The sequence below is a fragment of the Theropithecus gelada genome, chromosome 7b, assembly GCF_003255815.1.
Source record: "Theropithecus gelada isolate Dixy chromosome 7b, Tgel_1.0, whole genome shotgun sequence".
In the NCBI taxonomy this organism is placed as follows: Eukaryota; Metazoa; Chordata; class Mammalia; order Primates; family Cercopithecidae; genus Theropithecus; species Theropithecus gelada.
Window position 1 is genome coordinate 4,935,146 of NC_037675.1, and position 22,432 is coordinate 4,957,577.

General features: G+C 52.5%; 1 protein-coding gene and 1 pseudogene across 6 annotated transcripts in view; both read right to left on the reverse strand.

Annotated features, from left to right (window-relative positions):
• The window catches only part of SEMA4B (semaphorin 4B), a 43,519-nt gene that overhangs the window by 6,939 nt on the left and 14,148 nt on the right, over window positions 1-22,432 (reverse strand). For 2 of the 6 annotated variants that reach the window (XM_025391759.1, XM_025391760.1), the window contains exons 2-8: window positions 20,948-21,222; window positions 5,463-5,626; window positions 5,236-5,298; window positions 3,135-3,233; window positions 1,960-2,071; window positions 1,573-1,686; window positions 1,288-1,439 (exon numbers count right to left, since the gene is read on the reverse strand). In XM_025391759.1, coding sequence (XP_025247544.1) covers window positions 1,288-1,439; window positions 1,573-1,686; window positions 1,960-2,071; window positions 3,135-3,233; window positions 5,236-5,298; window positions 5,463-5,626; window positions 20,948-21,086 — 843 coding nt within the window. In that variant the 5' untranslated portion in view covers window positions 21,087-21,222. Of the gene's footprint in view, window positions 1-1,287; window positions 1,440-1,572; window positions 1,687-1,959; window positions 2,072-3,134; window positions 3,234-5,235; window positions 5,299-5,462; window positions 6,059-8,500; window positions 8,529-20,947; window positions 21,352-22,432 lie in introns of those variants that run through there. The other 4 variants (XM_025391761.1, XM_025391764.1, XM_025391763.1 and 1 more) reach the window with 3 other exon arrangements.
• Window positions 15,757-16,154, reverse strand: LOC112628659 (annotated as a pseudogene).

Genomic DNA, 22,432 nt, shown 5'->3' on the forward strand with positions numbered 1-22,432 from the left:
ACTGGGCAGTGGAGGTTGCAGTGAAATCTCACCACTGCATGCCAGACTGGGTGACAAAGTGAGACCCTGTCTCAAAAAGGAAAAAATAAATTAAAAATAAATAAATAAATACACAGTTACACATATGCCAAAAAAAAAAAAAAGATGAGGAGAGGGCATTCTAAAATGTTAACAGTGACTCCTTCTTGTGCTGGGGTGGTAGGGTGATAACACTAATAGTTCACATTTAGTCACTGCCCACCACATTTCTAAGAGCTTTACGTGGATTAATTAAATTAATTCACATAACAACTCTGAGGTCAGTGTTATTATTCCTATTTAACAGGCAAGGAAACTGTTCACCGAGGGGGTGAGGACTTGCCCAAGATCCTAGGCCATCAGGGTTTGAACCTGGGCAGCTGGCCTCTGGGGTCTGTGCCCTCCAGCTGATGCTACAGTGCCTCTTCATCTTGTAAGCGATTTTTGTGTGTACGGTTCTCTATTTTCACTTTTTTTTTTTTTTTGGAGACAGTCTTGCTTTGTCACCCAGGCTGGAGTGCAATGGCACAATCTCGGCTCACTGCAACCTCCACCTCCCGGGTTCAAGGGATTCTCTTGCCACAGCCTCCTGAGTAGCTAGGATTACAGACATGTGCCACCACACCCAGTTAACTTTTGTATTATTAGTAGAGATGGAGTTTAACCATGTTGGACAGGCTGGTCTCAAACTCCTGACCTCAGGTGATCCACCCACATCGGCCTCCCAAAGTGCTGGGATTACAGGTGTGAGCCACCACGCCCGGCTATTTTCACATTTTTTAAGTAAAAAAAAAAAAAAAAAAAAAAAGGCTGGGTACAGTGGCTCATGCCTATAATCCCAGCACTTTGGGAAGCCGACGTGGGTGGATCATTTGAGCCGAGTCTGAGATCAGCCTGGGCAACATGGTAAAATCCCATCTCTACAAAAAATACAAAAATTAGCTGGGTGTGTGGGCGCACACCTGTAGTCTCAGCTACTCGGAAGGCTGAGGTAGGAGAATTGCTTGAGCCCAGGAGGTCGAGGCTGCAGTGAACCGTGATTGTGCCACTGCACTCCAGCCTGGGTGACAAAGCAAAGGTCCTGTCTAAAAAGAAAAAAAAAAAAAAAAGTAGTAAGATATTTTAATTTAAAAGGTGAGAGAGAAAAGCTGCTAGCCAAGCTGTACCCCCTGGGGGATGGGAAAGGCCATGCATGGATGTGGGTGATCTTGCAGCTGTGGAGCCTTTGAGGTCCCTAGGGTGGCCACCCTTTCGCCCCATTCCCCTCACCTTGCAGATGCGGGCAATGCGGGACACGATGGTGTTCTCAAAGAACTCAAATTCCTGGCCAGTCTCGCTGAAGAAAAAGTAGATCTTGTCATCATCGCCTTGCAAGCTGCCCAGGCTCTCAGGAATGTAGGCTGAGGCCACAAAAGCTGGGTCTGTAGGGACCGGGTCAGGAGCTCAGAGTCAGCCCAGAAATCCTGGAGACAGGCCCTGCTGGGGGAAAGGGCCCCCTTCTAGGGCCCAGTGAACAGGATCCCTGCCCTCTGCGTGGTGGCAAGAGGACTTTACCTTGCAGCCAGTTGAGGGAGCTCTCAGTCTTGGTGGGGCGAAGGCTTTGGCTCCGGGAGATGGCCGGGTCATTCCCTTGGAAGCTGCTGACTGTTCCAGTGTAGAGCTCACCATCTGCCAAGAAAACATTCCCATGGGAACGGGCTCTTCAGCACGGCCCCTTCTCCCTGCTCAGGACCCAGAGTGACCCCAGCACTGCCCGTTTTGCCTGTGGTGGGCAGAGAAGGAAGCTGAAACTTGGAAAAACCAAACCCAAGGCAAGCCCATGGCCATTCTGTGCCCTTGGAAATAAGCATGGCATGAACCCAGCCTGTCCAGAACTAGCCCTCTGGCCCTACGTGCCCCCACATGGAACTTCAATGAACCCAGCCTGCCCCCAACACTCACCAACCACCAGGGCCGTGGACTTGAAATTCGGGTCGAAGGGACAACGGCCCTTGCCATCTTCCAGGAGGACATTCCCCTTCTCGTCCCTTGCCAGGGTGAAGTTCTCCACGTTCTGCAGGAGGGTGGACACACGGGCTCAGGGGCACTCCAGGGAATGAGCAGCGGGCTTGGTGAGAAAGCGAGAGGTGTGCAGGAGAAAGCAACTCTTCAGGCAGGTGAGGTGTGCCGGATAAAAGGGGTCAGGTGTCAGGGAGGCTGTCCTGCTCCCCCAGGACACGGGGCCGAAGGGTTTGAACCCGGACAGTTGGCTTCCAGAGAGGCCTCACCAGACACAGGGCTGCACTGTCTCACAGTGACCGGATGTGGGACATGTTATCAGACCCACCTGGCGGAGGAAGTGAGGCTTAGAAAATGATGTGAGCCTGGCAGGGCGTGGTGGCTCACGCCTGTAATCCCAGCACTTTGGGAGCCCGAGGCGGGCAGACCACGAGGTCAGGAGATCAAGACCATCCTGGCTAACATTGTGAAACCCCGTCTCTACTAAAAAATAGAAAAAATTAGCCAGGCACGGTGGCAGGCGCCTGTAGTCCCAGCTACTCAGGAAGCTAAGGCAGGAGAATGGCGTGAACCCAGCAGGCGGAGCTTGCAGGGAGCCGAGATCACGCCACTGCGCTCCAGCCTGGACGACAGAGCAAGACTCTATCTCAAAAAAAAAAAAGAAAAGAAAAAGAAAATGATGTGAGCCTGGAAGGGGCAGCAATGTGATTCAAACCCAGGCATGTCTGACCCCAAAGCTGGGCTGCAACCCACAGCATCAAATGCCACCCTCTGCTAGGGGTGTGTGCTGAGGAGGGGGTGTACAAGATAAGACAAGAGAATCAAGCAAAGGAGAGGGAGAGATGCTGGAAGAAGCAGGAGAGGGCAGCAAGGCCTGGGTGGGACAGGATCTTCATGGGTGAGTGACTGCATGCCTCCCTGCACAGGGAGACATGGCTGTCAGGGCTGAGCTTTGTGCCAGGGTGTGGGGCCTCAGGGCTCTTGGAGACCAGTGGTACCCAGAAACCTCCCTCTGGGCCCTGCCTTTCACCAGGGGTCCATGCTGAAGAACAGGATCCCTGAGGCAGAAAGAGGGGCAGTTCCCAGGCCAGCTTCAGGGCTAAGGACAGGGCACTCACGATGTAGGTGCACATGGGGCTGAAGGCTGCTGTGCCACAGGTGAACAGGTAACTGCTGCTGAGTGGCAGGAGGATCTTGATGTAGTTTTGACAGTCACGCTGGGGGAAGGAGTGAGGGGATATCAGGCCCATGCCCAAGCATGCCACCAGGTGGCACCGCTGAGCCCTCCCTACCACACCCAGGCCCGGCCTCTGCTCCCAGGACTGGGGATGGGGCACTCAAGTTCAGGAACAAAGAACCCACGGGTTTTCTGGGGCACAGTGGAGCATGCATAGTGTGTGCTGCAGGGAGTCCCGGGGCTCAGCTAGTTTTGTGACTGGCAAACTTTCCTTCGGCCCAGGGGTGAGGGCACAGAATCCTACCCCCTTGAATTGTACTGGCCCCCAGGAACGTCCTCTTCAGAAGCCATAGGCTTCTGAAAGCCTTGAAAACTACAGTCCCCTCCCAACCAGGCGGGAAGCTGATGAAGCCACAGCCCAGAGCAGGAGGAATGCTCAGCCCTGAATCCTGAACCCCAGATTCATGCATCACCTTCAATGGGGTGTCTAACTGGCACCTACAACCAAGCTTCTGGTCCTCCCTAAAACACATGCTTCCCCCTGAGATCTTGCCACTTTCATTAATTCTGTCTTTTCAGTCACTGAGGCCCTAACCCCAATCAGCCTTGACACTTCTTGTTGGTCATACCCCATAATTTCCCACCCAGAAATCCTGGTGGCTCCATCTTCAAAATGCATCTGGAATCTGAGCATTTCTCACTGGTCCGAGCCACCACCATCACTCGCTCCTCACTGCTCTCCCTCCTCCTGTCCTTCCCCATGGAGGCTACTCTACCACAGTAGCCAGAATGACCCTCTTAGTACACAGGTGAGACCAGTCACATCTCTGCTCGGCCCTCCCCTGGCCTCCCAAATACCTCCCTCAGAGTGAAATCAAAAGTCCTGCCCCTCCTCCAGATATGCCATGGTCGGCTCCTCACCCTCTGCTGATCTTGGCTCAAATGTCACTTTTTTAACAAAATGTAACCTGACCACCTTATTCCATCCTACCCACTGCCAATAACATTTGTAAACTGACTACTTTTTCTTTTTCTTTCTTTTTTCTTTTTTTGAAACACAGTCTCACTCTGTCACCCAGGCTGGAGTGCAGTGGTGTGATCTTGGCTCACTGCAACCTCTGCCTCCCAGGTTCAAGCAATTCTCCTGCTTCAGCCTCCCAGGTAGCTGGGGCTACACAGATGCCCACCACCATGCCTGGCTAATGTTTTTTGTATTTTTAGTAGAGATAGGGTTTCACTATGTTGGCCAGGCTGGTCTCGAACTCCTGAGACCACTCAGGAGACCGTGAGATGGAGACGTTGTGATCCACCTGCCTCGGCCTCCCAAAGTGCTGGGATTACAGGTGTGAGCCACCGCACCAAGCCTGCTTTTTCACAATTAAATCTCCAGTACCTGCAAGTACATGGACACAGAGTGGGTGCTTAATCAATGTTAGCTGAATAACAGAATGGCAACCAGGATTTGAACCTGTGTCTTGATCCCAAGTCCGGCACTCTTTTGCCCTCACCTTACCCAGCACCTGCTGCACTTAGGAGCAGGAGCAGGAGGCCTCTAGGGATGATGATGAGTCCTCTAGGAGAACCTGGGTTGAACCAGATTTCATCCTGTGCTTTGGCCAAAACCACATCAGAATCTGTCAGATGTGCTATATCAGGAATCATTTGCAGAGGGACACAACTCTCAACCTACCCAATCCCTGTTCATGCTGGAAGCTGACTTGTTAGTCCTTGTGTCTATGAGCCAGGTGCCTTACACCTATTAGCTTCCTGAATCCTCACTGTAAGCCCAGTGAGACCGGATCATTATCCCCATTTTACAGGTGGGCCCATTAAGACTCAGAGAGATGAATCTACTTGTCAAAGGTTGTAGAGATGTAAGTGTAGTGCTGGGATTCAAACCCAGGCCTGGCCATCTCAGAAGCTTAAGCCCTTTCCACCCTACCTGGCTGTATCTGCTCCCACCTCCCGCCTCTGGCCTGGGATGGAAGACTACCACCCTCCATCCCTCCTGCAGCTCAGCTCCCTTCCAGGTGCGGGCTCACCTGTGGGTCTTTGCCCTTGAAGCTGCACTGCTGTTTCTTCTCTGCGTCTGCACTCCAGAGCAGCTAGGGAATGAGAAAGGGGAAGGTAGTGGACAAAATGGAGGGTTTGCTGAGCCTCCCTCCTCTCCCATCAGCATCATCCTCAGACCCAGAAGGTCAAGCTTCCAGTCCATCTTCCCTCTGTGGTCCTCTGCCCAGCCTAGCCAGCTCCAGGCAACATCTCTCACCTCTTGGTACTCTCCGCCTGGCAGGAAGCTGAGGTTGCTATTGAGTGCAAAGAGGGCCTCTCGAGCACCCACATACAGGGTCCTGCCATCCCTGCTCAGCAGAAGGGCCGTGTAGTTGGAGATGTTTTCGGCTTCGAATCTAAGGAATGGCCGCTCTTCAGAGCCTGGGGAGAGGAAGATGGATATTATCTGGGGCCACCCCTCCCACGGGAAGCCTCTTAACACCAACCTCTAGATGGACTGATTTAAAGGAAGGTAATCAGCAAGACAAAGGGTAGCAAGGGGCTGCGGGCAGGAGGATCAGGTTGGATGGGCGAGCACCATTCCTGGACTCTCAAACATTGCATAAGAAACAATGCAGAGATGTATGTATGAGAATACTTACTACGGCACCCTTCACATTGATAAAAAACTGGAAACCTAAGAGTCAGTCCAATCAGAGGGGACTTTGCCAAAATCAATTATGATGCCCCAATCCAACTGACTACTACACAGTTGGGGGGAAAAAAAGGATGTATTAGAAGCTCCAGAAAAACAAGCAAGAAAGGCATGATCAAAATATCAAGCAAACTAAAATATAAAGTGATGAGTTTTGAGCACATAATAGAATATTAAGAAAGGAAAATACATTTAACACTTTCCTTTGAGTAACATTAGACCCAAAGAGAAGAAAATGTAAGTGGGCCTTGCAGCGAATGTGATTTGCATTGACAGAGTAATGCAAATGTTGAGCACTGGTTTTTTTTTTGAGACGAAGTCTCGCTCTGTCACCCAGGCCGGAGCGCAGTGAGTGGTATGATCTTGGCTCACTGCAACCTCCACCTCCCAGGTTCAAGCGATTCTCCCACCTCAGCCTCCCCAGTAGCTGGGATTACAGGCATGCACCATCACACCCAGCTAATTTTTGTATTTTTAGTAGACATGGGGTTTCACCATGTTGGCCAGGCTGGTCTCGAACTCCTGAACTCAAGTGATCTGCCCACGTCAGCCTCCCAAAAAAGCAGTGGTCTTTAACTTTGAGACTGATGGTTATTACACAGAATGGGAGTGTTTTCAATTTTGACCTCAGAAACCAGAACTGACGACAGACAGACATCATAATATGGCAGCAGGGTTGTCACAAGCTGCTGCCAATGGCTAATGGAATAATAAATACAGGTCAAGAGTACTGTTTTATATTGCAAAGGTAACCAAATAAAGGAAGTGAATACAGTACGGTGACAGAATATGTTGCAGGGAGGAAGGGAAGGGAGATGTAAGTGAGGGAAAGTCAGGGAGTCAAATAAACCAAGAAATAGTGGTATAAGTATTTTACTTAAAAATGTGGAGGAGGCCGGGCGCGGTGGCTCAAGCCTGTAATCCCAGCACTTTGGGAGGCCGAGATGGGTGGATCACGAGGTCAGGAGATCGAGACCATCCTGGCTAACACGGTGAAACCCCGTCTCTACTAAGAAATACAAAAAAAAAAAACTAGCCGGGTGAGGTGGCGGGCGCCTGTAGTCCCAGCTACTCGGGAGGCTGAGGCCGGAGAATGGCGTGAACCCGGGAGGCGGAGCTTGCAGTGAGCTGAGATCCGGCCACTGCACTCCAGCCTGGGCTACAGAGCAAGACTCCGTCTCAAAAAAAAAAAAAAAAAAAAAAATGTGGAGGAAATGGGCCGGGCGCGTTGGCTCACGCCTATAATCCCAGCACTTTGGGACGCTGAGGCAGGTGGATCACCTGAGGTCGGGAGTTTGAGACGAGCCTGACCAACATGGAGCACGTCTCTACTAAAAGTATAAAATTAGCAAGGCGTGGTAGTACATGCCTGTAGTCCCAGCTACTCGGGAGGCTGAGGCAGGAGAATCGCTTGAACCTGGGATGCAGAAGTTGGGGTGAGCCGAGATTGCGCCATTGCACTCCAGCCTAGACAACAAGAGTGAAACTCCATCTCAAAAAGAAAAAAAAAAAATGGAGGAAATAATGGTAGAACAAGAACCCTAAGAACCCTAAATGATTAAAAGTCCCTTTTAAATTGGCCTGGGGCGGGGGAGGACACATGTTTTTGCTTATTATAATAAGCCTTTCTATACTATATATATATATATATATTAAAAATATATATACGTGCATGTATCCTTGATGTGTATATATATATCCTTGATATATATATATACGTGCATGTATCCTTGATAAAAAATTTTATTTAGTTTTTGAGACTGAGTCTTACTCTGTTGCCCAGGCTGGAGTGCAGTGGCGTGATCCCAGCTCACTGCAACCTCTGCCTTCCAGGTTCAAGCAATTCTCCTGCCCCAGCCTCCCGAGTAGCTGGGATTGCAGCCATGTGCCACTATGCCCGGCTAATTTTTGTATTTTTAGTAGAGACAGGGTTTTGCCATGTTGGCCAGGCTGGTCTTGAACTCCCGGCTTCAAGCAATCCACCCGCCTTAGCCTCCCAAAGTGCTGGGATTACAGGTGTGGGCCACTGCGCCCAGACCTTGGTACACATTTTAAATATCTTTTGTTTTTGCAGAATAACAACAAGGAAAGAGAAAAATTATCTACCACTAAGTGAAAATTAAGGTTATATTTATAGTATATATGGTCAAATTCTATTTTTTGTGGGAAAAATATAAGCATAGGAAAAAAATCCAGAAGGATGTATCACAAAATACTAAACCATGGGCTCCCTGGGAGAACTATAGGTAGCATTCTTTTCTTTTTTACTTGTTATCATTTTTAGATTCTATAATAAGCAGGTTATCCTTATATGATGTGAAATATATAAATCAGAGGGAAAAAAAAAAAAAGAAACACACACACTTATCCACCAGGGTACTGTTTACGCTTTGGATAACTAATTGGTTTGGAGAGAAATTATTTTTAAAATTCTAAGCAGCTGACGAGAACAGAAAAACAAGTAAAGAGCAGCACCCTGACCAACCTCAGGCACGTTGTAGCTGACCAGTGGGTTATGACCACACAAACAGAAGCTGAGGAAGCAAAAAGTGCAACATGCCCAACCAAGCAGCTGTGAAGATGACTTCATGTGTGTTTACCTGTGGAGTGTTTTTACATACCCCCAGCCTGGTTCCATAAAGGGTGAGGAGACATGAAGAAAAGAAAGTAGTGAAATATAAACATTAAAATCAGGAGCAGAGAAAACCCAAATCTGAAGAAAAACATCTCAACCAGCAAGGAAGTAAAACTTCATGTAAGTAGGTCATTGAGTCTGCACACAGCTGGTAGAGAAGGGCTGCGCCTTTAGTGCTGGGCCTCCTGGTGGCCAAAGAAAAATGGGAAATGAAGCTACTCCATCCTCAATGTCCATAAGGGGGCACACATAGCAGCCGTTTGCGGGAAGCTCATCCTTTTTTGTTTTTTTTGATTCGGAGTTTTGCTGTTGTTGCCCAGGCTGGAGTGCAGTGGCAGGATCTTGACTCACCGCAACCTCCGCCTCCCAGGTTCAAGTGATTCTCCTGCCTCAGCCTCCCGAGTAGCTGGGATTACAGGCATGTGTCACCATGCCCGGCAAATTTTGTATTTTTAGTAGAGACGGGGTTTCTCCATGTTGGTCAGGCTAGTCTCGAACTCCTGATCTCAGGTGATCCGCCTGCCTCGGCCTCCCAAATTGCTGGAATTACAGACATGAGCCATCATGCCCAGCAGCTCAGCCTCTTTTTTTTTTTGAGATGGAGTTTCGTTCTTGTTGCCCAGGCTGGAGTGCAATGGTGTAACCTGCACTTCTCAGGTTCAAGCGATTCTCCTGCCTCAGGCTCCCAAGGAGCTGGGATTACAGGTGCCCACCACCATGCCTGGCTAATTTTTAGTAAAGACAGGGTTTCACCATGTTGGCCAGGCTGGTCTCGTGATTTCAGGTGATCTGCCCGCCTTAGCCTCCCAAAATGCTAGGATTATGGGTGTGAGCCACTGCGCCCAGCTGAAGCTCAGCTTTACACCTGGCAGCAAATGAGGAAGGAAGCCCTTGGGTGGGGGTGACACTAGTCAACAGGAAGACGGGGGGTCAGGTGGCTGAGCCACCGCACCTGGCCCTCAAGTAGGCACTTCTGTCAGGCAGCAGAGACATCATCTCACTGAGCTGTACATTCTCATACATGTCACAGGAGGAATGAGACATATAAAGATCACAGGAGTCTCATGAGGAGTGAGACCAGGACAAATAGACACTGCGGTCCCTCCTCATCTTTTGGATTTTTCCAGAGTTACCTGGAAACGAGGGCTGGTTCAGATAAGCTGGTTGCCCATGCTTATCTACCTGCAGAAGAGCCACCTGGGCGGGCCCTGTAAGTCTGGGCAGCAGACCGCCCTTGGAATCTGTCCAGACACAGAAATGCCAAGGATCAGAGATAAGCCTCAGTCCCAGGTGGCAGCTCAACCCCACTTACGACTGGGAGAAGGGGTGGAAACCTGCCTCGGGCACTATAGACAGAGTGCAGCCCTACGGACCAGCCAGCCCCTGGTTCAGCCCAGGCCTTCAGCCCTCTAGCCATGCGGGGAGTAGAGTGAATGGAATGACAAAGGGACAGAAAGTGGAATGTGCCTTGGAGAGGCGTGTGAAGGGCCCCTTAACCAGGCTTTCTCCTTCTGGGGCTTCCCTTCCATACTTGCCCTCCTCTCTCTGCCCTGAGACTCAGACTGAAAGCCATGGTGTGCAGAGTAGAGTTAGAGACCTGGGTTCAAAGCCATCCTCTACCACTTACTAGCTGTGTGCCACCAGGACACGCCACTTAACCTCTCAAAGCCCCATTTTCCTTATCTGTAAAATGGGGAAAATAATAACACTTTGCCTCATGGGGTTGTTATTAGAAAAATTAGATTACGTATGTAAATAATAATATACGTAATAACCCACATTTACTGAGACAGCTTTGCTCAAAACAACGTTGCATATGGTTCGCAGCGTGGCATGGTGTCTGGCACACGACCAACACTCAATGAGTGACTCAAAAACAAAATCCAAAAACCCCGCAGGAAAATCCAGCCTGGTGAGAGCTGCCAGAGGGGCAGGGCTCCTTGGCGGAGCTGGGCCTCCCTCATCCACGGGGTTCACGAACTTAGCCTGGGAGATTCTAACTTAGGCACACACCTGGTCATATGAGGGTGTCAAGGCCAAAGCCAGAGAGCATCAGCTCAGAAACAGAGACCTGTGTGGCACAGGCTCATGTTGTGGGTGCGAACTGGTATGTGCTCAGTGTGAGTGGTGTTACTGTCTAAGGGCCCAGGTGCTTGGGTCACCTCCAGAGTGACTGCAGACATCTGTGCAGGGCCCTGCCTAAGCTTGCCTGTGGTGTGCGTGTGTGTGTGTGTGTGTGTGTGTGTGTGTGTACATGGTACCACAGGGCTTGTCCACGCTTGCGCACTCACTCCTAGGTGCTCTTTGTGCAGGGGTGACGGGAAGGGGGTGTTTCTGCACTTTACTTCCTGCGAGGGACTGGTGCACCTTGGGGTCAGTCTTAGCTTTTATGCTCTCCGTTGTGCCAAAGAGCGTCTCGCTCGCTGTCCTGGGCTGCCTGTGCTGCTCGGACATCCTCCAAATCCATCTATCCAGTGGGTTAGTCCAGTATGAAGAAAGCAGGACACGCCGAGGCTGCAGCCAGTTTTCCCACTCAAGATGAACCCTCTCTCTCCACCCCAACAGGCTTCAGCCAGGGGCTTCTCCAGGGCCAATGCATCCCACTAGGCAGATCATCCTTCAAGAAGGCAGAATGGGGCTGGTCTGGGGCTGCTGTGTCCCTCCCTGGAGGGAGACAGCATATGGAGTGGGCACATAAGACCTGCAGGGTCCCCACTCCCCACCCCAGGAAGTGGGGCTCTGAGTAGGAAGTGATGTGGGAATACTCAGCCCCCAGCCCCATGTAAGGGTCCTCCTTCCCTGTGACTCAGCCGGAAGCCTGGAGCTCTCTGGGGTTAGACAGGAATAGGGCTCAGCACCATCCCCACCCTGGGCAGTCCCCACCCCAGGCCAGCCAGCGAGTTGTAGCAGCGCTGTGACTCAGAGCCCCACCCCACCTTTCTCTCTACTGTGGCTCCGGGCACAGCAGCAAGACGCTGACCTGGCCCTAACATCCCACCCGCTACAGGCCCCAGCATGATCAGGCCAGAAAACACCAGTTTCCCTGTGGAGTCGGTGGGGAAGGGGCCTCCAATGCAAGGAGGCAGCCAGTGGCCTCCCCCACTCTCAGAGAGGGGTCTGGGTGGGACAAGTCCCCAGAGAGCCTCCTGAAAGACTGTTGTAGCCCTTCGTCCCCAGGGATGTCACAACTTAAGTCACCAGAACCTTGGACCCACTTATCCCAGCAGCAGCCCCACCTCCAGGGCAGGAGTGCTGACGGGGCGCAGTCAGCAGGAAACTGGGACACACAGCCAACCTGGGTGCACTTCCTTCCTCCACACGGCCCGGCCCGTGCTGGGCAGGGCAGCCACCTCTTCCTCATGGAGCGTGGAGGAGGGGGCCACATTCTGCTGACACCAGCCCAGTGCCAGAGTCAAGTCCCTCGTTGGGGATGTTGTGTGCCAAGGGTCCTCCCATGGACTGAGGTCACCAAGAAAGTGGCAACGAGGGCAAGGCAACCCGGCCTCACAGCATCTGTGCTCCTGGGGTATGTCCTGGAAAGCCACTGCTACAGCTCCAAGTGGGCAGACCAAGAGCCTCTGCCGGAACCCCCAGGCAGTCCCAGCCCCAACCTAGGGCCTGTGCCACGGCTGCACACACCACTGCTATCACCTTAGGAGCCTGCCTGCCGCTTGCCTGCTCACAGGCCTACCCAGGGCCAGCTCAATCTCTCTGCTCAGGGGCTGGCTCCCCACTAACAACTCCGCTCCTAGGGCCTCTGCCCTGGGGCTGCCTTCCTGCCTTTGTAGATGTCTCCACTTCTTCCAAGGAAATCGGGGTCATCAGGCATAAACAACCTCAACTTCCCGCCCCCATCTCCTCAGAGACCAAATCCTATGTGACCAACTCTACCTCTCAGAAAGCAGTTTTTGTTCCAATGTCCATTCTAGAAACTTTTGTGCCTCCCTCCACCTGCCTTAGACAAGCTCCCAAAGAGAACAGCCAACCCATGCCATCTCTGCCTCTCACCTTCCACTCACGCCTCCACAGAAGTTGGGCCTCAGCCAGCCCCACGCTCAGCAGGGACAGCCCTGCCAAGAGCCCAGGGATCGCCTTGCTGCCAGACCCCAGACACGGGTGATGCCGCCCCATCCTCTAGGTGTCTGTGCCCCCAGTCCCAAGCATCACCCCGTGTCCCCCTCACATGCCTTCTGGGTCTCCAGCCCTCAAAGAGCTAAAGTATGTAAGCACCTCCTCAGCCCTTTAAATGGATTAAGTCGTGCCATCCTCACAAGGCTGCTGTGGGTTATTACCTCCGTTTCAGGTGTGAGTCAGCCCTGGGAGGAGTGGTGGGGATGCCATTTGACCCTGGGCCACCTGGCTGCAGAGTCTGTGTCGCTGACCACCCTCCCGCCTCAGGCTTTGCTCCTGAATGTTCTTACTCTCTGGGTCCGTCTGCTCTTGGCCCTGCTCCTTTTACTCCGTTCAAGCTCCTGGGTCCATGCTCATCACGTCGATGATGCGGATGCTGGCGATCCCCAAATCTCTTCATCCAAGTGCAGATCCTTCTCTAATACACCAGACCCCACAGCGCAGGAGGGCCTCTGTGGGTGCTTCCCACCACCTCACTGCCCCGCTCCAGTCCCACTCCCTGGCTTGGGATTTTGTGTCTGTGGGTGGCACCACTCACCTGGGTGTCTCACCATCCTTCTCCCTCTCCCTCCTAAGTCCAGTCTATAATCAAATCCTGCCAATTTTCTCTCAATATTTTCCAAGTCCATTCCCCTTACCATCCCCACTACCACAGTCCTGAGCCAGGCACCATCCTCTCTTACCCAGGCCACCACCACAGCAGCCTCTCAACCAGCCTCCCACCTCCAGGCCAGCTGCTATCCTGCAGCCAGAGGGCTCTCTGGGAGCCGTCACTGTTCTGCCTAAAAACTTCAATAGCGCCCCGTTGTCTGGGCTCCTAACTTGCCAGCCTTTGCCACCCACCCACCTCCTGGTTCAACCAAGTGACATGGAACTGCAAGTTAAGGGCCCATTTCTCATCTCCGGTCTGTTCAGGAAGTCCCCTCCGCCCAGAAGGCTTTCCTTTTGACTAACTCACACTCATCCTTTGAGACTCAGCTCAGTTCCACCTCCTCCAGGAGGCCTTCCTGAATCCCCAGCTGGGCAAGGGCCCTTCTCCGTATGCCCATCATTTCCTGTTCACATGTCTTGCAGGGCACTGGTGACACTGTCTGAAGATGGCAATGTTTGATGTTTGATGATGATGATGATGGTCTGATGGTCTATCTGTGCTCTTTCTTTCTTCTTTTTAAAGACAGTCTTGCTCTGTCGCCCAGGCTGGATTGCAATGGCATGATCTTGGCTCGCTGCAACCTCCGCCTCCTGGGTTCAAGCAATTCTTCCACCTCAGCCTCAGCCTTCCAAATAGCCGGAATTACAGGCACCCACCATCATGCCTGGCTAATTTTTGTTTGTTTTTTATTTTATTTTATTTTTTTTAGTAGAGATGTAATCCAAAAGTGTTGGGATTACAGGCATGAGCCACTATGCCCGGCCTTTGTGCTCTCTTTTCCACCAAGTTGAGAGCACCTTCAAGATCAAGACCATGTCTTATTCATGTTTGTATCAACTGGTCAGGCGGGCTCCCAGCAGTTGTTCCATAAACGTTTGTTGACTGAACAAATGAATGACACAGTCCCAGTCAGAATGCTCCAGCCCAGAGAGGGGCCCCAGATAAAAATGGGGGAATGTGGAGGTCCTGAAGCTTCATACTCACAAAATTGTGTCTGAGAAGCACTGCTTCCACTCTGACCCCTCCCAAAAGCACTGAACACATAGAAGTATAACAGCTGACAGGAGTTCGACTTAGGAGTTTCCTAAGTTTTAAATATTAGCAACTAATTAAAATTTTTCTCTTTTTTTTTTTTTTTGAGACGGAGTTTTGCTCTTGTAGCCCAGGCTGGAGTACAATGGCACAATCTCGGCTCACTGCAACCCCTGTCTCCCAGGTTCAAGCAATTCTCCTCCCTTAGCCTCCTGAGTAGCTGGGATTACAGGTGCCCGCCACTATGCCCAGCTAATTTTTCTATTTTTAGTAGAGATGGGGTTTCACCATGTTGGCCAGGCTGGTCTCGAACTCCTGACCTCAGGTGATCCACCCGCCTCAGCCTCCAAAAGTGCTGGGATTACAGGCGTGAGTTACCGCACCTGGCCTAATTAAAATTTTTCTAAAGAGCTTGGAAGTCCAACAAAATATATCCCCAGGCTGGCTGTGGCCCACTACCCCTCAGTCTGGAAACTTCTGTCTGAGACATGTGCCCCAGTCTCCTGTGTGCCACATTCCTGACCAAGTCTGCCAGCTCTGCCTATTTCCAACCATGGCCATGCCATGCCATGCCACCAGGGTCCTTGGCTGGATCCCTTGCCCCGTCTAGACTAACCTCAACAGATTTCTTTACCAGATGGAAATATATAACCTGCAATTATTCAAGGGCTGAGGCGGGTCATCTTGCTGCTTTTGTACGATTCACAGGTGAAGCAGGAGGCAGCTGTTCTAATGGAAAGAATGTGGTTGCTGAATCGAGAACTGTGGCCCAAGGCTTGGTCCCAAACTCTTCTATAGCTGCATGACCTTGGTAATGAGTTAGCTTCACTGAGCTTTGGTTTCCTCATCTGCATGAGATAAAGCAATACACTTCTATATCCAACAGCAGTGCCTGGCACACAGTGTGTGCACCGCAATGGCTGCTTTTCTTTGCTCTTCCTGTTGGCCCCCTTCCTAGAGGATGGGCCAAAAGGTGCCAAAAAAAGAGGACACAAGTAGGCTAATTTGGCTTCTCTTTAGGAGTATGGTAAAATGATGGCTTCTGTCTCCTACCTACCATCCCACTGAAACCCCCTCACCACAGGCCCCCCACCTCTCTGAAGCCTGTTAGACTACAGGATGGGCTTCCAGATGGATCCAGGAGTGCAGAATAGAGCTTCCATGCACAACAGGTCAGATCACAGGCCTGAGAGGCAGAACTCTAGCAGTTGGACAAAACACTCCACCTCTGTGTATCACTCTGTAGTCACTCTACTCTTCTGTGACTATCTCTGCCACAGGGCAGGAGCCAGCCCCTAGTGTTCCAGTGTTCAGTGCCCAGAAGAGGGTCGATGGTGAGCTAACAAGTATAGAGCCAGTGTGGGCACCAGGCTTTTTTTTTTTTTCGTAAGTCAAAGATGTTTTCTTCATTTCTTGCATTTGAAGTGCTCTCCGATGACATCCATGGCCTGAGACTCCTTGCCACAGTCCTTAACTACTATACAACTGCAACCGATCACTTTATGGGGTTTCCCCTCTCTGTCAATTTGACAGAGGCCTACCCATTCCCCCCTTTTTTTGTTGTCATCAACCTTAATTAGGTTGATTTGGTGCTCAGTACAAAGGGCCTCCGCCAACTTGACATACACAGTCTCATCACAGTTGGATACAAGCACACAAAGATGGGCTTCGCGCTTGTCTAAGGCTTTGGCAGCTTCGCGAATTCCATGTGCTAGGCCATTGTGGATGAGGCTGTCTTTAGCACCTTTTGTAAAGCAGTATTAATGTCCATTACACCTCCAGCAGCAATGCCTTCCTTGGCCATGGCAGCGGGTTATGGGTGAAGCAGAATCGTGAATGCACCCGAGCCTGAGCCTCCGTCTCTGCACAACTTGGTGGCAGCACGGAAAGAGCCACCAGGCTTTTAATTATCTTATCTTACAGACAGGATAGCTGTCCTGCTCCCAGCACACGGAGGACAGAATATAAAGAGGAGGGGCAGGGAGACCAGCTGGGGAAAAACATAGAGAATGCAGTCCAAGGGAGCAGATTTCCCAAAAAGCTAATCTGAGGGAAGGCGGGCCTCGACCACAGGAGTCTCACGTTGTGTTGTTCTTCTTCCCCCTGATCCCCAGGGAGGGCCACATCATAGGCCCCCTGAGTCCTGTGCCAGCCTGAGCACCCATGGGGGTGGAGTGAGAGGCAACAGGCTCTAAGAAGATAAAGGAAGGAGTGATTGATGACATGACCCAAGTCTAGCCTTTTCTCCAGGCCTTGTGCCACCCTCTGTCTCTTGCCTAGAGGATGAACATGCTGGTATATCCAGATGTGCCCCAAAAGTTGTGCAAGTTTACAGCTTTCCTGGGTTGGCAAATAGGTATTTCAACACCAGCTGGATGTGGGTTGTGCAGAAGGCAGAGCAGAACCAGTGAGGGGCAGGTAGGGAGAGGCATGGTCCAGCCCCATGCAGAAGAGGTTCTTCAGGCAAAGGAGGACTTTGAAAAGGCTGAATCAGGAGCACTTAATAACTGGGCTATAATTAAGCAGGACCCCTGATAATGACCTCCAATCCGTCCCTGGGGGCCTTGCTTTGTCTTTTCTACCAGGGCAGGCGCTAAGCCCGACAGGCTTGGCACCTAGCAGAGGGACTGCATACCACCAGTGTGCACCAAAATGGATGCAAATAACCTCACCAAGCAAGGCTGGCAGGGGATTTCTAGCACAACAGAGCAGAAACTACCTTTTTACCATGGACGCAGCACGTGCCAGGCACCACGCCAAACACTTTACATACATTATTTCATGTAATCCTCTCAGAACACTGTGAAGATGGCCATTATTCCTATCTTGCTAATGTGAAAATGGGCCTGGAGAAGGCTGGGAGCGTGCCCCAGGTTGTGCAGTTAGTAAGGGTGGCAAGCTACTTTATAAAGCCAGGCTCTGAGCATCCACAGTTAGAGCGCCTTCCACTTGCCTCTGCAGAATCAGAGAGATGCTGGCCCATAGGACGGAGCTGGAGACAAAGGTTCATGTCCAGTTGAGACCATGTCAAGGAGGGAAGCCAGTAACCGGGGTGAGGGCTCAACAAGCGACCAGCATCAAGGCTTCCCAGGGCAGCCTTGACCCTGGCTGCCTCCTCCAGGGCCAGAGGGCAAGCAGCTGATTTGTGCCAAATGCCCCATTCTCTCTGCTCAATGGGGTTTTGTTGACGGCAGTTTACAGGCCTACAGATTTCTGTCCAATCTGCTTCAGAAATACTGCATCCAGAGCTTTCCCGCCTGGCACTTCTGGGGCAGGAGGGAATTAATAACTCCCTTTAAGGCTGGGCATGGTGGTTCATGCCTGTAATCCCAGCACTTTGGGAGGCCAAGATGGGCGGATCAACTAAGGTCAGGAGTTCGAGACCAGCCTGGCAACATGGTGAAATTCCATATCTACAAAAATACAAAAATTAGCTAGGCATGGTGGCAGGCACCTGTAGTCTCAGTTGCTCGAGAGGCTGAGGCAGGAGAATCACTTGAACCTTGGAGGTAGAGGCTGCAGTGAGCCGAGATGGCGCCACTACACTCCAGCCTGGGAGACAGAGTGAAACTCTATCTCAAAATAGTAATAATAATAATTCCCTTTAAGTGTCCAAATAAGGTGGCCCAATAAGACTTTGGAGGACCATGGGAGCGGGTGTGTTTTGTTTCTCCCCACATGGCCAGGCTGGGAGGCACTGGGTGCCATTGCTTCTACTCAGCACCACTCCTGCTCCTGACCGAGGCTTTGGTCATGGAGCTCTACATGGTAGTTCCAACACAAGAGAACCCAAATTCCATACGCTTCTTTGAAGCATTCCTTTCAGAGACTTCCAGCTGACTGTGGAGCCCGTAGTGGCTGTCTCCCCATCCTCCTCCCACTACTGGCCACTGGGCGAGGCCACAAATTGGCCCCCTGCATCTTAAGCACCCCAGGAATGTGCTGTTCATCAACAATAATTAGGGTTCCCTATGAAGGACCCCAGATGCAGGGCAAGCTGGACGCTCCACTTCAAGGGATTTTGTTTTAAACCACAGACATAGATAGCCCCACTGTCCCTAGGCATCTGGGTCCTTATGGGGTGTGGCTGGGAATTCAGTAGAGGAGTGAGTAGCAGGAGGAAAGGGAGGTGTGTAATCTCCAGTTCCATGACCCTTTTTCCTAAGATGCATGTGAGGGAGGGCACTAGGGCCCTGGACCCGGCATCCGATGGTCACCACGAGCCTGCCCAGGATGGGCACACTGCCAGGAACATCTAATGAGACCCCTGGGATGAGGCAGGAAACCGCCTTAGGCCACACTCAAGGGTGAGCCTGTTCAGTTACCAGGGCATTCCCCTCCCGGACCCCCAGCCAGTCCTAGGACCTGCACATAGGTAAGAGTGGGAGGTGGGTATGAGGGCCAGGAGGAAGCCCAGAGAGGGGGCACTCCAGGGTATAGTGGCAACTCAGTCGAGTCTAGATACGAGCTCACAAGTTCAGGTAGCTGGGTGCCCCTACACTATTCCAGGGCTTTGGTGGGACTGGAAAAATGGGCCACTCTGGGCAGACCTAGCCCCAAGAACATAGCAGAAGGGGTCTTTTGCTCCAGGATTCCCAGGTTGGAGAGCTGAGTGTGGACTGCATTTCAGGTCCTCTCAGCCCTCAGCTGGGCACCTTGGTACAATGCACAAAATGCAAGCCCGCCTACAGCAGCCCTGACAGGTGAATGCTGGCGTGTGACAGAGGTCTGAGAACAGTCACAGGCTTGTAGAAGTGGGCCAGGTCCTGCAGCTGCATGGGTAATAATAACCAAGTATTCTAGCTGCTCCTCGGGAAGCAGGTCCCCTCGATTCCCCTACTGCTCTCCAGTTTTGCCTTCTAGCTACCCTGTCATTGTACCATCCAGTTCCAGAGTTGGACATGAAACCTACTGTCTTTTGACACGGTCCCATGAGCTAGACCAGCTTTCCCAAGGACATAAGTGGAATCCATTGGAGCATCTGCCCCCATCTCACCTTGCCTTCTCCCAAAAATGAGAGGGTCTGAGGGCAAAGGGAGTTGTGGCCACAACAGAAGTAGCAACGCAGCAGGCCTGGGGCTGGTTACACCTGTTTATCCTGACTTCACAAGCTGAAGCACCCAAGGGGCTACAGTCAAACTAACACCCCAACCCTGTCCTAACCCCAGGCAGAATCACCCCAGATCTGGGCGGGACATACAGGAATAAACTCTGAGCTGAATAACACTCATTCAGCGGTTCCTGTACCAGGCCCTGTCCCAACGACTTTTCAAACACGAGCTGATTTAATCCTCACTACCTTGAGGTAGGTTCTATTATTATACCTGTTTTACAGATGAAGAAATCAAGACCCAGAAACTTTAAGTAGCCTGCTCAAGGTCACACGGTTACTAAGTGGCTGAGGTAGCATTTGAACGCAGGTCATCTGCAATATTTCAGACAGGGGTTCAGATAAGGTTACTTGAAGCCACTAGGGCCCTGCCTTAATTTAAGTGCTGATTCTACTATTTCCTTTTGTAAATAGGATGCTTTCAGGGGTGGGGATGCTGTGAGGAGATGGAAGTCTGGGACAGTTTCAGTCTGTAACCTCTAATTTATACATGCTTTATTCCAATTCAGACAATATGACAACCAACAAGTTAAAGGGCTTGCGGATACAACATCTGTTGGGAACTTATAAACTTCATATCCGAGTAACACACCTTGCAAGGCACCTATGACTCTGCCTATTTTGCAGATGAGGAAAGTGGGGTACTGGGAGCAGAAGGCACTTACTTGCCCAGTGGAAGAAATGGGCTTGGGATCCAGGACCCTCTGAATCCAAAGCCCAAGTGCCCCAAGAAGAGTTGGAGAAGCAAACGGATGGAAGGGAAAAGGAGAGGGAAAGGCACAGAGCTGAAACAGGAGGTGGCCACAGAAGCAGATGTGAGCACCAGGAAAGGAACCCAGACAACCAGGATGCTACTCGCAGGTCACTCTGAGGAGGGGTCGCGCCCAGGACTTGGGAATGTCAGCGCCCAGAGCTGCCCCTATCCGCAGTCTGGTCGCTCCCAGGGCCTGGAGGTCTCTCCATGCTGGGGCTTGGGGCTGCACTGGCAAGCCAGGGATGAAGGGGCGGAGAGGGAGGATCGGGCGCCCGCCCGCCCGCCCGCCCCACCACAGCTCCCGGCCCTGCTGCGACTTGCTGGGAATACCAGAACCCCAGTGTTTATAGGACTGCAAGCACTGGCCTCCCTCTACCCCGAGCCGCCATCGGGGGCGGCACCGCGGTCGGCTCTGGTCAGCATCAAAGACAAGTAGATGGGCAGGCGGACCCCGCCGAAAGTGCATCCTCCTAAGGGAACTAGCCGGACGACAGAGCGGGCTAGACCCCACCCCTGCCCAGAAAGAAAACTGAAGAAAGGGGCCCGCAGCCCCACAGCTTCCCTCTCCTCTCCCTCCCTGAGCGCAGCGCTTTGAAAAAAGAAGGTGTCCTAATGGACCCCGTGCCTCCGACAGGTCCCCTCCTTGGTCCTTTGTCACAGTCACCTCCGCACGAGGCACGTCCCCGGCAGCCCTCCTTCCCCCGGCCCGTGCCCCCAGGTCCCCGGCACTCACCCAGCGGCAGGCTGATCCGGGGGCTGAGCGCCCAGGTCGGAGGTGGCGGCTGCAGCAGAAGCAGCAGCAGCAGGAGCAGCAGCGGTGGCCGAGGCGGCAGCGCGCCCCATGGGGCGGCGAGCCAGCTCCTCGGGCCCATCGCGGCGCGCAGCACTCGGAGAGCAGGAGCCACGGTGTCCCGCGGCTCGGGTTCAGGTGGCTCGGCCGGACTCCTGGGCGACAGCTCCGCCCCGCGGTCCGCCCCCGAGTCGCCCCGGGGGCTCCCGCCTTCAGACCTGGGGGGCGGGAGGTGAGAAACAGTGTCACGTGGGCCCTGGCGAACGCAGCCCCTCCGCAGGGCACCGCAGTACTCCCGCCAGCGCCGGCCAGGCAGCCTCGGCTTGGGCAGAGCTCGCCCGCAATCGGCGGAGGGCGGGGCCGAAGGAGGAAGTCGGCGGTGAGCCCGGCCGGCCCGCCCCTTCCCCCTTCCCCTTTCCACCTTCACCGGCGCTGGCAGCGCGAGGGGACGCAGCAGCTCGGGGCGCGGCCGCAGGGGGTCAAGCCAGTGATCAGTAGCCCCGGCGGCCGCCCGAGTGCTGAGACGCTGACAAAAGCCGACCCCCAGCTCCCCGCCCCCACTGCTCAGACCCTCCCACCGCCGCCCAGGCCCCGGCCCCTTCCGGCTCCTCTGGGACCCTCTGCTAGTGGCGTTGGTCTGGGAACACGCTGCGTCCCCACTATGCGCCTAGGGAGTTGGGGGGCGGCTGGTGATTAGACCTTGGTCTCCCCCCTTTAGGCGCCCCCTCCCCTCTTGCTCCTGGCCCCCTTGTTCCTGCGACCAAATGAACTCGGCCGAGCTCGTGCTGACACCGGGGCTAGCAGCTTGAGAGTCCAATTTTTGCACAGGTCAGTCCACTGCAAGTCATGGCTGGGCATTCACTACAAGCTCAGCACTTGGTCAGGCACCCTGCGGGCTTGTACACTTACTATTCTGTCCACGCGAAGCCCTCGGGTGGGGGAAGGGCAAGATTAGCTTAAGTGGGATAATAGGATTTAATGTATTGCTAAGGAGGTAAGACCTTCACAACCTGCACGTGGCCCGGCAGGGGAAGGGAACCCCTAAGACTGGAGTGGAAGCCCAGAGGCACCCACCCCTAATTCTCCTGGCTTCTAACATCACGGGTGGAGCTCAGCTCTGCTGAGACCAGGGGTTTCCAACTGCAGCCTGGACCATTCGCAGATTCTGAAATCAATTTAGTGGATCCCAACAGCATTAAGAAACAAACAAAACATAGAAACTATCTAAGCAATAATCTCAAAGGATAAGTAATTTTGGGAAAGCTACTTCAACTTTTCCTAAGTGTGCACAGGATTACAGAAAAATGTAGTAGTTCCTCCTGTAGTTAGAGTCCAAAAGAGTGAAAGCCTCTGCTAGTTACTTCCATGGCAGTAGAGACCATCTCTCCATAAATCTCCATAAATTTCCTGCAATTGCAGGAAAGCTCC